Source organism: Photinus pyralis, unplaced genomic scaffold (assembly GCF_008802855.1).
Source record: "Photinus pyralis isolate 1611_PpyrPB1 unplaced genomic scaffold, Ppyr1.3 Ppyr1.4_LG5, whole genome shotgun sequence".
Taxonomy (NCBI): Eukaryota; Metazoa; Arthropoda; class Insecta; order Coleoptera; family Lampyridae; genus Photinus; species Photinus pyralis.
In genome coordinates this window covers 38,091,625-38,106,226 of record NW_022170596.1, presented here as the reverse complement: position 1 = coordinate 38,106,226, position 14,602 = coordinate 38,091,625, and the positions used below count along the sequence as shown (strand labels likewise).

At 35.6% G+C, this 14,602-nt stretch overlaps 2 protein-coding genes across 2 annotated transcripts; both read left to right on the top strand.

The window, feature by feature from the left end:
* The first annotated feature begins 6 nt into the window (after positions 1 to 6).
* On the top strand, positions 7 to 441 carry LOC116171342 (putative glutamate synthase [NADPH]). The gene is made up of 2 exons (XM_031488121.1): positions 7 to 173; positions 223 to 441. Exons 1-2 carry the CDS (start codon positions 53 to 55, stop codon positions 378 to 380), a joined length of 279 nt encoding a protein of 92 aa, XP_031343981.1. The 5' UTR covers positions 7 to 52; the 3' UTR covers positions 381 to 441.
* Positions 442 to 3,681: 3,240 nt separating this feature from the next.
* LOC116171013 (elongator complex protein 1-like) lies at positions 3,682 to 13,496 on the top strand. Its single transcript, XM_031487637.1, has 6 exons — positions 3,682 to 7,394; positions 8,881 to 9,170; positions 9,217 to 11,467; positions 11,518 to 11,740; positions 12,490 to 12,827; positions 12,873 to 13,496. Exons 1-6 carry the CDS (start codon positions 6,890 to 6,892, stop codon positions 12,941 to 12,943), a joined length of 3,678 nt encoding a protein of 1,225 aa, XP_031343497.1. The 5' UTR covers positions 3,682 to 6,889; the 3' UTR covers positions 12,944 to 13,496.
* Positions 13,497 to 14,602: the final 1,106 nt, after the last annotated feature.

The following is a 14,602-nucleotide window of genomic DNA, read 5'->3' as shown; positions in this document are numbered from 1 at the left end:
TCAACGGCCTGGTTCTGAAAAAGTATTTAAGGCGGATTTGGTACTTCTCGCCATGGGCTTCCTGGGACCAGAGCGTGCTATCGCCGATCAGCTTGGCCTTACACTAGACGCTCGTTCTAATTTTAATACCAAAGATTACAAAACTAATTTACCAAACGTTTACGCGGCAGGAGGTACTTTAGTGTTTTGTATTGAAATCGTCTACCAACATTTTTATTTTAGATTGCCGCCGTGGACAGTCTTTAGTTGTTTGGGCGATCGCGGAAGGTCGTCAAGCCGCTAGAAAAGCGGACGAATTTTTAAACAAGGGTGAAACTGCACTACCTGGCCCCGGTGGCATTGTTCAACCGAATTTAATTCCAGTAGCTTGCCCAGTTTAAAATGTTTTAATTTTATTTTGTATTAGTGTTTGAAATGTTATTAAAGGAAGTATTTAATTACTGTTGTTGTTTCAGTGTCACACTGCTGTTACATATTTAAAATTGTGCTATTGTTGTTACGTTCCAAAATTGTTAAAAGGAAGGTTATCTTAATAACGGGTAGTTATTTTTTAGTATTATTATGTTCTATTATATCATTTTAATCTTTTGAAAGGTAAGTCCTGCTATAACCAGTTTAAATTGCGTTATCATCAACGATTAGCATAATACATTTGTCCTAAATTCTGGCTGGTCCAGTCTATTACGAATTTTGCGTAATTGTAGAAGGAGATTATTTTTATGATGAAGTTATCGAGTGATTATTAAAAAGATTATAGATAATTAGTATTAGTTGGATGACAATAAATTATCATTGTGATTATCCTCTATATTTTTAAGACTGCATATTTTAGGAAACATATTGAAAACCATCCTTGTGAAGTTTTTACATGAACTTATATTATTAGTTATTTATATAACTGTTATTGCAAGTGAAAATGTAGTTTGTTTTCAAATAAATGTTGCAATTATAACATCTGTTAAATTCTTCATGCCTATAATACAAATTACGTTGGACGGCGTTTTGGTTTAACAAATTTTTATTTACGTGATTTTTTTACACTAAATGGGTTGCTGAAGGATCATAATCATTCATCATCCTGCTGGACGAGCATCCTTCTGTTTTTGTGATTAAGTAATCTGAATAAACACTTTCATTTATTTATCAATTTCGTCTGGTAAATAAATACTTTGTATTGATATACAGGAATGAAATATGGGTCATTTTGTGAACTTACGCCGTTTTGTTAGCAAACCTTGTTTGTTAATTGTTTATCATTTGTCAATGTTTAGTGCACTGTCACTTTCAAAAAATAAAAAGTGCACTTTTGCGCCCCTTTAACGTCTGTCTGAGTCACAAAGGCTCCGGAAGTACACCACTTACAGACTTAGTATTGGTGTCCTTTGATCAGAAATTAAAAATTATTTCGTGTTTGTATTCTCGTTAAGGTATGAAATGTCTATAAGGGCTATTAAAATCGAAAAAAACTTGAAAGTGTACTTTCGGCATCTTACTCACAAGCGGCTTAACGAACTTTTTTTTTGTGAGTGTTGTGACAATACAGGGTTGTGTTAAGTGTCATTGGAATATTGTAAAAAGCGAAAAGAAACTTGATTCGGCTCAAAAAAGAACCAATATATTGATACTCTCTTTTTTAATGAATATCATCGTACAGGTTGGTAAAAATACTCCGCATTTTAAAACTGCTAGCATAGAATAAGTAATTTACTTATTCAATGCTACTAGAGAGTAGAGTGTGTATATTTCCCACATATACCGCTCAAAATGAGGTATTTTAAGTTTGTGTTTTCAGTGTTGAGTTGTAATTTATATTGGGCGCAATACGATATTTTCCACTTTCATTTTGTTTGCTTTTATTAGTAGAACTTGCCATAAAAAACTATCAAATTGCTCCGCAAATTAGAAAATTGTCCCTTACGTACCCACATAGCACAATGTATTCTAAAAATATTCTGAGAATCTATGTCTGCTCACAGAACATTCTAGGAATATTCTGCTAAAATATAAGATGATTATTCTAGGAATATCTATAAATATACTCTCAGAATTTATAAATCTTTGTTTCCCGAATATTCGTAATTAATATTATCTTTAAAAATTATGGTTTGAACATTTAATATCAAAAAACGTTGCACATATGACATAATAGAAACATCAAGGATCATCAGTGTGGTCTTAAATATCTATTATTTCACATTAAAATTTGTATAACTCCACCTACAACAAATTATGAGTTTAAAATACGTCACAAAATACACACGCTTACTTAACAACATCAACTTCCGCAAAAAGCGACGAATGTCAAGTTCCAAAATGTTTTTATTTCATTTTCAAGGCAATGAGAATGAGGACGACGTGAGAAAACAACTGTCGGAAAAAAGTAACATAACAACGCGGAGGACTATAGGATAGAGAAGCGAGACGCTTTCTCTGCGTTCTACGATTTGGCGCCCTACGTGATCACGCTAACGCAATTTACTATGATTATACTTGGAATATTCTCAATGAACTACTGATGATATTTGTACATTTAAAATATCTGTTGTAGTATCTTGGGGTGTAACCAGTGACAAAATTAAGAAAGTAGGAGTGCTACCCATAATGTTTTCATCCACTCTTGTCAATACACCACGAACCTCCGCTAAAATTATTCCTGGAATATTCTTTAGGAAATAATCATGGAATATTCAATATAATTATTCCTTGAATATTCACTCTATTCTAATAATTAGAATATTCCTGGGAGATTCTAGATATATATTCATTTAGGGGCCGTTGTAAGAATATCGGTGCTAGCTGGGTACGTGTCTGTAATTTCGTTTTGTTTCATGTTTTACACAAATTCTTTCATTATTATGTTCAAATGTGTTTGTTAGTAATAACACAAACTAAAAATTGGGGCGCAGACAACTTATCAGTGTTGGTTGGATGTGTTAGTAAGATAGGTAGGTAGTACTGCAGAAATTGTAACAATTTTGATAAAAGTTTTAATTTGGATAACAAGTTTTGATTTTTGCAAGACATCAGCTTCGGCCACTTCGCTGTCTCCCCTCGCTCTGATTAGTAACGGTCCATAGCTCAGCATTTTTGAAAGAAATAATCTAAAATGATTAATATGTCCTTTGATGTATGAGATCTGAACCATATGAACGGTTGAGTATTTGGTCAAATTGACCCGATAGAATTCTGAGGGCATTTGACAGTGGCGAGCATCTGGTTGGGGTTTTCTTCGATATAAAGGGTGCCTATGCCATGACTTGGAGACATGGAATATTCCAAAATATGTTTAAATATAATCTGCGAGGAAATCTACCAAAATTTGTAAAATCCTTTTTAGAAAACAGGATTTTATATCGAGTTTAAAAGAGCAATGCAAAAATACCCTAGCTTTCATCCAGAGAATTGGAATAGCAATTAACAGACTGTATACTTTTAAATTTTGTTATTTGTGAGTAAATGTAACCCGGCATTTCTTTTTCTACATGTGCGTACCTAATTGTGATATGAAAAAAGAAATTATAGTACACCAGGCTTTAGAAGCCGAAACCTCAGATGAGGTTTTAGTGGGTATGCCCAGGTAATGGGAGAGCCCCAAACTACTCCAGACCTCTACCTGGGATATGTGCGTCATTCATTTCTACACCTGTCAAAAAAATAATAATTTATCCCCTGTGGGTTCGGGGATAGAATTGGCCCACCCCCGTCCTGGGGATCGTAAAAGGCGATCAATGGGCACTAAAGGCGACGAGTCCAACCGCCTCTAGTACATACCTACCCATTTTTGTTTTTCAACTCCCACACCCATCTTCCCTACTTTCCTATCCCTGTTTCCAGGTTCCTTTTATCCACACATCTCACAGCACAGAAATACTTTAGTCTTTTTTAAAAAAATGGGACTTCCAAATACAATCTGAACTGCAACTGTACCTATACTTTGATTACTTGTGATATTTTACAAAAAAAAGGCCAATATCCCAGCAGCTGACGCCTATAAGGAGGAGTTTTAGTGGGTAAACTGGGTATCTGGGAGAGCCCCACACTTAGTGCGTAAATAATAATAATAATAATATTTTTTTATTCCATGGACCGTGGTAGGTATAGGACATGTCAAATACACATATAATTACTAACAGACAAATAATATCACAGTTAAGCATGTTCAAGGAACTCTTTGATATTGTAAAAACAGTGATTATTTAAGTATAGAAGTAATCTCTTATTAAAGTTATTTAGTTTATTGCAGCATTTAATTTGTTCGGGTAATTTGTTAAACATTTTTACTCCCAGTACAAAGGGTGAGCTCAAGCCAATGTTATATTTGGTGTGCGGAATTCTGTAAAAGTCGTTGTCGCGGAGATTATGATTATGAATGTCTTTGTTTTTATTTAATGTATGTGAGTATCTGAAAATTAGTTTGCATGTTTCTAAAATGTATAAGTTGGTTAGAGATAAAATGTTGAATTGTTTGAAAAGATTCCTGCATGTATGAATTTTTGAAACATTCGCAATCGTCCTAATAATGCGTTTTTGTGCAACAAGAACTTCGTGAGAGTAAGTAGATGTGCCCCACAAACATATCCCGTATCGAAGGATAGTGCCCACCAGAGCATGGTAAATGTTTATTAATTGCGCGAGCGTTATAACATTTTTTAAATTTCTAAACAGATAATTTAAGGAGCTCAGCCTAGCAGCCAGCTTTTCACAGTGCTTTTTCCAATTTATATTGTGGTCAATATGTAGTCCCAAAAATTTGGTTTCGTGTACATGCTGCACCTCTCCACCCTGTATTTTTAAAGTCAAAATATTTGTTGGTTTTTGGAAGTTATGAAATCTAACAAAATTAGTCTTCCCTCCATTCAATACCAGAGAATTGTTGCTGAACCAGTTGTGTAGTTTGTCAAGGTTCTCGTTGCATAATTTTTCGAGTTGTGTCTCATTCTTATCTGAAAGCAATAGGGAGGTATAGGGAGATCCAACTAAGCGCCACCCCTCTGATGCCGTAGTGTTGCAGTTTATTTAAAAGTGTGTCGATATTTACACAGTCAAATGCCCTCGTGAGATCACAGAAGATACCCACTGGGCATTCGCTTCTGTTAATGTAATCTAGCACTTTGTTGAAAAACAGGTACAAGAGGCATCAAGTGTAGAGCTTTTTGGTTGAAACCCAAACTGGTGCGGTGAGAGCAGTTTGTACTTGTTAATAAAACTTATTGGAGTCGATCAGGAAAACAGTATTCAAATATCTTCGAAAAAACGGAGCTTAGTGCAATGGGACGATAGTTCTCTATGTTGCTAGCATCTCCCTTTTTAAAGACAGGAACAACATTATTAATTTTTAAACTGTCGGGAAATTCGCCCGTACTGAAGGAAAGGTTTATAAGACTTGTTAGAGGCATAACTATATCAGCTCACATATATTTTAAATGCATCTCCCCTCCTAAGAAAAAAAAATAATGATAATAATTATGATTTATTATTCAACAGAGGAATTCATTCAATTACAGAACAAATAGTAAATTAAGTGAATCTAACTAATATCAAAAAAATAAAGAAATAATTAAGTGTCGTTGTTTGTAGGTCGCGTATCACTATCGCTTCAAAAAAAATTAGTCCTCTACCATTTATGTTCTATACATTTTTCGTATCTATTTCGGTTTGTGCTGGTTTTGAAATAAATGTGGGCGATTGTGATTTTAGTAAGAAAACTCTATAAGACTCCACTAGCGGAAGTGTGGTAGTCTGAACCATCGGGTGCCCAGTTGTCGGACGAAAACACGTCGTGCCCGCGCATGACGTCACTCTAGTTGCATCTGTCACGTGATCCCATAAAGATTCAATGGTGAGCCTCGTTTGCGACGTATAATCTGCATTGTGGTGCATATTATATTTATCGTACGTACAGGAATATGTGTAGTTGATAGCCCTGCATTGCAAACACTCGAGTTTTTGCTTCTATTAATAGCGAATACCTTTTATTTCCGCTTTTCTTACACCGCGAGGATACCGAATAAACATTTAAACGATAATGCCTGGTTGGGCGAGTGCAAAATGTAATAATTATTCACGAAAAACGAAGGGTTAAGATGTTAAATACTTCGGAAGTGAATATACGTATGCGAAAAAATTTGTAGACTAAACAAAATTGGGGCATCCGTAATCATACGAGGAGACGCTGTAGCCGAGTCAAATATGAACGTTCTTAGAATAGAAGAATAAGCTTTGTACAAAATTACATGCAAAAATTAAAGAAATAAGCTCAAAGCAATGTGTTTAATATAATTAATCTGATTAATACGATGTAGGTGAACTAGGATATTTACAGTACGCGGAAATACTTTTATTGCTTCGATCATTTAGATATACGTGAGTATATCAAATTATTAAATATATTTTGATTGATTACAAGCCCTAGTGTGCTATATTTTCAAACTGTTTAAAAAATAGAGGTACATGATCTTCGTTTTCCATTCACGTACACGCGCTTGGCGCACCATTTGAATTGTAATGTTTTTGTGCGAGCTTGCATTTGTGTATGTAATATTATATACTCAAATAAACCTAAATTTCGCCGACAGATACACAAATAATAGTGCGTTTCCGTAACCTCTTCCCTATGCATTTATATACGCGCGCCGGAGTTTGTAACGTGACTGACGTCATACGGCGTAGGGAAAGGGGACACGATGCGCGTTGCGATACGGTTTTTATTATACCATGGTCTGAACCTACTTTTGCCGTCCTACGATGGGCGACCACCCCATTGGAGCATTTAGTTTCACAGACCATAGAAACAAGTGCTATCTATTCTTTGAGTCGTGTATTGGTAACAGTGTTAAGTGTCAACCTCATGCTTTGAAACTAACCTAAAAAATTTTGTAACTTAGTAAACATGAAAAACTTGGAAGTTTTTCAAGTAAAACGCTGTAAATCGAATTCATCTGCCGATATTACTCATGTGGCTTCGGAGGGCAACATTACGTTTACTCTAAGTAATTCGCACTTACACTTTTACAATGGCGAAGATCATCACTGCTTTGCAAACACCTACGAATGTATCACCAAATTTGAAATTCTCAAAATCGAACGGGTTTTGTGGTTTGGAACGGGAAAAGAGTTCATATGGGTCGACCTGTCTAAAAACTTGCACGTTATCCAAGTCGAATCCGAATTTACCGCTGCCGAATGGAATCCAACGCAAGACGCAATCACCATCACACATCCAAATGGAGAAATCGGTCTGTATATTGTTAATCTGCAAGAATTGTTGATTTCTCCCATTGGACTTTCACATCTGATCGATGCTAAACCCAGCGTCGTTTTGAACGTTGGCTGGGGATCTGAAGAAACGCAATTTCGTGGCACGGCCGGAAAACGGGGGAAACTTTCGGAAGAAGGTAAAATTGTAATTCTTGTTTTATCCTAAATGTCATAGTGTTACGTTGATTGCCCAATATTTCAAGCTGTGACCTCTGGTACAACAGTTCATACGGGCCGTAGCAAAGAGTTTTTTCTTTTTTGTACACTTATAGGTTTGAATGAGTAGCCTAAGCCGTTCTTTAACCGTAAGGATAGATAAAGTGATCACTTTAACTGTAAGGGTAGATAAATTGAAACAAATGATTGTGCATTATAATGACCTCTGTCATTCTTATTTCAAAGGCACGATATAAAAAGGTAGAAGCTTTACAATAATTCATATGGCTTCTGCTATAAAATAAAGTTAAATTAAAATTAAAAATTAAAAATATCCCTTTATCGTCTTGTATAATAAATAACTATTAAGCCGCTCATGAGCAGCATTAAAAGTTGTGACTTTACTCAATGGCATTCACTATGACTTAGATACTCGCTTAGATATGTTATAATTTCTATAAAAAGATAAACCGGAGTTTTCACAGAAATGATGAAACGAATGTACTTGATGCCCTAGATTCTTCTATAGATAGAGGTGGGAGAGAGGTGAAAACTAAGAGGCAAGCTTTCTCTAATGGTTACGGATCTTATTGATTCTTTCATTTAATTTCTCAGCTTCTGGTCATCATAGAAAACTGGGACCAATCTTAAAATTCAAGTTAATTAAGCGCTCTTCATTTGGGACAAACTAATCGGACGAGGTTTGCTGCAACACATCTGATTATTTACCGGTGTTGACGCTCATTCAAATGGCCAGGCTGAAATTTCCAAATTCTGAGGCTGCAAGAATAATTATAATATCTCTACGGGAACCATTACAAAATTAAACAGTTATGTTTGGAGGGCGATTTTCTTATCAGCGCTTAAAATGGCTCTACAAATTGAAACACTCCTTCTCCCTTCTTTTTGTCACTCTTGGAAAATATTTCTTGTAAGAAAGTGTCCATTTTTTATTCTTTAAAGTACCAGGTGCTCATTAAAGCTCAAATTATTCAATCGAATGCCCCACGTTGGGTGAGCAAATAAAATTGCTGTGTGCAATGGCCCAGCCAAAATGAACCATACACAAGACACTAGCTAGCTCTCTTATTAAATCTTCTCAGGACACATCCGAATCCCGGCACAATAGAAAAATTTCAATCTCGACTTCAAATTCCAAATTTTAAGGCAAATAATGGCCGCGATCAAATTTCTTAAATTGGAAACTTACACAAAAGTTAAAAGACACCTGAAACAAACACAGAAAACACACTCCTCGTCTCCTTGAGTAAATCAAGTAAACTCCTTAGTAACGAAGCGCCTAGCTTAAAACGCTTTTAGATACCGGGTGTGGACTTCACAAATATACAGTGTGGTCATAACTTCGGGTAGTAAATTCAGGGCGGAAAACGGGTGCTTCGTTACACGTCTTGTTTTCAAACAAATCAGAATCAAGAAACAGCTTTTAAATTTCTGATTTTTCTGCAGTGCTTCCTGCAAATTTTAACGACGATTTCCGACCGAGAATATCATGGAGAGGCAACGGCGATATGTACGCAGTGAACTACTGGCATAATTCTCAAAGACAATTTAAAGTATTCAAGTATCCCTGTGAGCTTCTCTATGAATCAGCGAGCATCGTCGGTCTACAGCCTATTATTGCGTGGAAACCGGAGGGAAATCTAATTGCGTGCGTAACATGCACTACGACAACGCGCGAGGTTTCCTTGTTTGAGAAAAACTGCTTAATTAAGAATAAGATAGAATTGAGTGACCAGGTAATGAGCATTTCACTTGATGTTAATAAAATATCAACAATTTTAGGTGGAGATAATCGACTTGAAATGGAGCGCTTGTGGGCAAATATTATCCATATATCAATCACTAGGAAATGAAACATTTTTAGATTTGTATACGATCAAAAATTATGTGTGGTATTTGAAGCAGCGACTCAACTTTGCGACTACAAATTCTCTGATTTCTTACCATTTTAAGGATTCATTATCTACCGTTATCATTCTACAGGTTGTGACTGTTAGGGAAACGGTTGAGTATTCATTTAAATATGTCGTTAGTAAAAGTGCAGGTGGTAGAAAGACTTGCGGTGTGATCAACGGAAACTCTCTTTTGTTAACACAATGCGAAAAGGGCATGGCACCACCTCCAATGTTTGATGAGAAAATTGTCGTAGACAATCCCATCAATTTTGTTCAGTTTCATCCAGAATTGCAGAGGGTGGCGATTGTCGATTCGAAAAATTACATTCAAATTTTTAGCTTGACATCGCCACCTTCGCCTATCGAAACGTGTCGAGCTTTAAACAAAGCCCAATATGATGTACCGCTATCATATCACCATATAATTTGGTACTCCGAGTCGCATTTGTTGTGTCTTAAGGAAACAATGGACAGTACTAGTAAAGTGTTGGTTAAGGTTAGTGACGGGGCTTTGGTGCCTTGGAACGATAGTCTTGAAGCAGCTAACGTTACATACTTGAATAGCATATACACTGACAGTCGAGTTGTGCAACAATCTGACGGATTCTTAAGCATAAGCGACCAGGACAATCAATTGGAGGTGCTCGCACAGATTCCCACAGTGCTTCAACTTTCATCATTTAAAAGCCAAAACGCCTTGTTTTTGTTTTCATTAACGCAGACTCAGGAATTTTACATCAACGAAGTGCGGGTGTTAATAGGCGTACTGTCTTTTATCATTCACGACTATTACTTATTGCTCACAACCACGGAAAACACGCTAATATGCGTGCGACTAAACGATTTACGCAAATCCGAAATAAGCAAGTCGTTGGCGCGCGCCACCTATCGTTCGATGGAGCAAGGTGGCCACCTTTTACTAGGCGTTCCTAATTCGTCTTCCGTCATACTACAAATGCCTCGCGGTAATATCGAAACCTGCACGGTTCGCGCCATATCCATAGATAGATTGGAGAGCCTGCTCGAAAAGCAGGCGTGGAACGAAGCGTTAGATTTGGTTCGATTGGAGAGGCTAAACCCTACAATCTTGGTCGACCTGAATTTCAACCGATTTATTAGTAACATCGACAAATTTGTCGAATCGATCCGTACTCCTGCAGTTATCAACGATTTTTTAATCGGATTACAGGAGGAAAACGTTTTTGATACGGTGTTTCAAGATTACGCATTCGCAGTAAGCCGGAAGGAGCATGTCAAAGAAAAAATTGTTAAGGTTTGTACTGCTCTAATCGATTACATGGAAAATGGCGATTACACTCACTATTTGCATTGTATAATAATCGCCTGCTTTATGAAAAACTTGGAGTCGTCCAACTTTGAGGCCTTGACTCATGTACGAAACTTGTTATACTCGATGAAGGAGAATCCGGCACTAATTAAGGTTGCTGAAAGTGCGTTCCAGGCCATTAATGTTTTGAAGCCGCAAAGCGATATGTATCATAATGCTCTTGCAATGTACGACTTGGATTTGGCGTTATTCGTTGCGCGTAATCTACAAATGGATCCCAAAGAGTATGAGCCATTTATCAGCCGTTTAAAAACGATGGGTGAAGTCCAGCGCCGATTTGAAATAAACGATTTTCTTAAGAATTACGCAACTGCCGTCAAGTATCTGATTCGTTGCTCGGAAAGTGACGAATACACTTTGAACTATGTAAACAAACATGAAGTTTTCAATGTGGCGTATAATTACACAAAGCATGGCAGTGGATTACATAAGGAAGTCGCAATACTTTTCGCCGAACACTTACGGAGGCAGAAGCTACACGAAGAATCTGCATTTGTTCTTGCTAGTGTGCAATGCTACGAAGAGGCGTTCAGCGATTACAAGCAAGCGTTAATTATTCCCAATGCGATTTTAATGCTACAGCATATGAAGCTGTCTCCAGAAGAACGCCATCTACAATTACTGAATTTGGCGCAAACATGCGTCGCGTCCGGTAAAATACTAGAAGCAGCTCACATTTTTGAAACACAGCTTTCCCAACACCACAAGGCCATAGATTTGTACATCGCCCACAGTTACTTCGCCGAAGCGCAACGGTGCGCTATAAAGTTTAACTGTTTCAATGAATATAGTAAGCATGTCTGAATCTTTGCTGCAGTTACGCAATCTTTCTTTTTTCAGAGCATAGTTTATTTGAGGGCTCACTGGTATACTGCGAAGAGCTGAATTTAAAGTTGACAACTCTTAAGGAAACTTTTGCTAAGTATGTGAATCGCTTGTCAGCAATTAAACTGGGTAAAGTGCAGAAAATGACAGTTGCTGGCGATCATCTACCGTCTGGTATCAATGACGACATTTTATCGATAGCAGACAGTTTATCCACTATTAGTGTCAATACGTCTAGGTAGGTATCAAATTTCTGCGTATTTGTTGCGAGTGGCGTCAAAATTAATGATTAATCTTGATTGGATCTCGCTTTCCGAATTGTTTAATTTAATAGACGCGTGCTTATTGTGTATGTTTATTGTCTGGTACCTGCGCCAATACATAATCACAGTTGAAGTTCTCTCTTACGATATAATAACAAAAAGTTCCCATTCAATTCACCACAACAGTTTCATTAGTTACAATTGTGGTTTGTTTGTACCTCCAAACACGAAGATATACCAAACATCAACTACGTTCAGAACGTTCTAGAAAAATATCCAGCCAGCCATTAGAGCCTAGCTAGCAGAAGGCCAAATCATAATTTTTGTTATTTACAAATTTGCAAGTTTATCTAGAAACTGAAAATTTATTCATCCTTTTTTTGCCTATTACAACTTTACTATTATTCTAAGTGGTATCACTCTCGGTGACAATCCACCCTGTATATTTTTACATTTTTTTTTAAAGAAAATACAATTTTGGTAAAGCCTTTAATGCAACATCACTCTTAAATAATCAATAACAATATTTGCTAATTTATACAACTTTGTAGTTCCAATAATAGTGTTAGCAAAAGCGCCGGTTCCATTTGGCACACACTGTATACATCACTAAAGCATCACTAAAAACGAAAGATTAAAGTTAATCACATATTGATGAATGAATTTCATTGGACTTGCCCATGACTTGTAGTAACTTCTTTTTAACTGTGCCCGGTTCTTATAGTTCAAGAGCGTCGACTGCCAGCCGTCGACGTCGTAAAGAAGAAAGAAAAAAGCAAGACCTTCGCGAAGGAGGCGTCTACGAGGACATTGCCTTAATGCGAGCGCTCTACGAATTAATAGTCGAAGTCTTTTCTATGGGACCGATGGTTCGACAGATTTGCCTTATTGCGGTTGATATCAACACATCTGGCGCAGTCAAATTTATAAGTGCGCTACATAATGCACTGTTCGAATTTCAGTTACATATTAAAAAGTGTCTCACCGAAATATGGCCACCACATTTAAATTCGGACTTAGAAGGGCAAGATTCTCGTATTTATGAAAATGTGAAACAATTAGGTAAGTACCGTGCTATTGAACTATAAACCCGAAATTTGTTTTTAGATGTGAAATACAGAGAACCACCTCCGAATTTGGACACGAGTTGGAAAATTAGTATAATGGTTTCTTCGTGATTTCGCGAGGTTACGGATTTATTATCAACTTTAGTTGTATATGTGATAGGGTGCTTTGTTTGCAAATGTGTAGGAACCATCTACCTTCTTTTACATGCAGTTATAATTAAATGAGCGATGGGTAAAGAACAGTAATGCGAAAACATTTAGTAATAAAATGGACCGACAATTAAAAGGGCCTTCTAAAAAATTTCTGGAATTAGCGTCATCAACATATTAATTAACTAAGTTAAATCAGTTGAAGTGATTGCACTTTGTTTTTTTCGTTTACAATCAGTTCCCCCTGCTACTGACCAAGTGAACAGAAATCACTATTATCTGATTGCGGGAAAAGTTAGTACAGTTAAATCACTTCAATTAACATAACCTCAGAAAACTGGAATCATAACCTCCCAGGCTGTTTGTTTATTTTTTTATCGGACATTTAAGAACTGTTTATGAGTAGGGACCAGACTTATATGCATGAAAACACATCAAAAATGCACATATATACTCACAAAAAATATGGCAAAAAAGCATGGAGATATGCATGAAAAAATAAACAATGCACAAAAAAATATTGAAACTTTTTTGATTCAAACTATTTAAACATAAGCTGTATTAAAACAATTAATGTCGTCGTCTTATTTGTTGAACTTGAAAATTTGCTTGTATTATAAATTAATGCTGAATTGAACACCGCTGACGTTTTATAATTTAGCAAACTTGGGCGCCATATTTTTTTTGTATTTCATTTGTTTTTTATTATTTTTTTTCTATTTTTATTGTTTTCTTTTGTTCTGTTTCTATCTTATAATTTTTATTTTATTTGATTTATTATTTGTTTATCTTTATAATTTATAAATAAAAATATAATTCTTGCAATTAGAACCACTGGAAGCTTGTTTTGTAATAAAAATGGTTCAAAAAATTGATGAAATGCTAATCTATCTTAAATATGTACAAAAACCCCAAAAATGAAAAATATGCACTATTTTCTTTGCGCCAATGTGATTCATTTTTGTTAGTTCGTTTAAATGATTTCTTTATTTTGAGCTGCATATATTATTTCCGTAATGCATAAAAGCATGAAATCCGGTCTCTATTTATGAGTAGTGTACCTGTCGAATATCCTCTGAATCAGTTTTCCTATACAAATAAAGTTCATACTCTTTGGTTCAACGTACCGCATATTTAATAATACTAATAATAATGTTTATTTACGGAAAAATCTCATTGTACAAGGTTCTACATTAAATATTAACAAGCATTCTTTTAATATGAATTCTAATTGAATTGATTGAGCAAGATTTAAACAATATTACCGCTAAAAAACTATAATAAACCAATCCATTTCTTTTTAAGATATGTTAAGTAATAACAAACACCAAACTGTCAAGTCTGTGTTTTCTTCAAGTGATTTAACTGAACTGATTTTTGTGAAACTGATTGTGATTTATAAATCACCAGAAACGAATACACCTATTAAAGATTATTAACATCGCAGGTATTTTATAAACCATTACTTAATATACTATGTAAATATAGCTTACATATTCACATATACAATGACGTCACATAAATAATTCCAGATAAAAATTGTTCTGTGATATTAATCCTAATAAATGAGAATGATTAGTAATGAAACATTTTCGTAATCTTTTTTAGCAGAACATCACT

Coding starts and splice junctions, on each gene's coding strand:
- LOC116171342 (XM_031488121.1), top strand. CDS start 53: ATGGGCTTCCTGGGACCAGAGCGTGCTATCGCCGATCAGCTTGGCCTT. Junction 174..222: donor AAACGTTTACGCGGCAGGAG/GTACTTTAGTGT, acceptor TTTTTATTTTAG/ATTGCCGCCGTGGACAGTCT.
- LOC116171013 (XM_031487637.1), top strand. CDS start 6,890: ATGAAAAACTTGGAAGTTTTTCAAGTAAAACGCTGTAAATCGAATTCA. Junction 9,171..9,216: donor AGATAGAATTGAGTGACCAG/GTAATGAGCATT, acceptor CAACAATTTTAG/GTGGAGATAATCGACTTGAA. Junction 11,741..12,489: donor ATTAGTGTCAATACGTCTAG/GTAGGTATCAAA, acceptor CGGTTCTTATAG/TTCAAGAGCGTCGACTGCCA.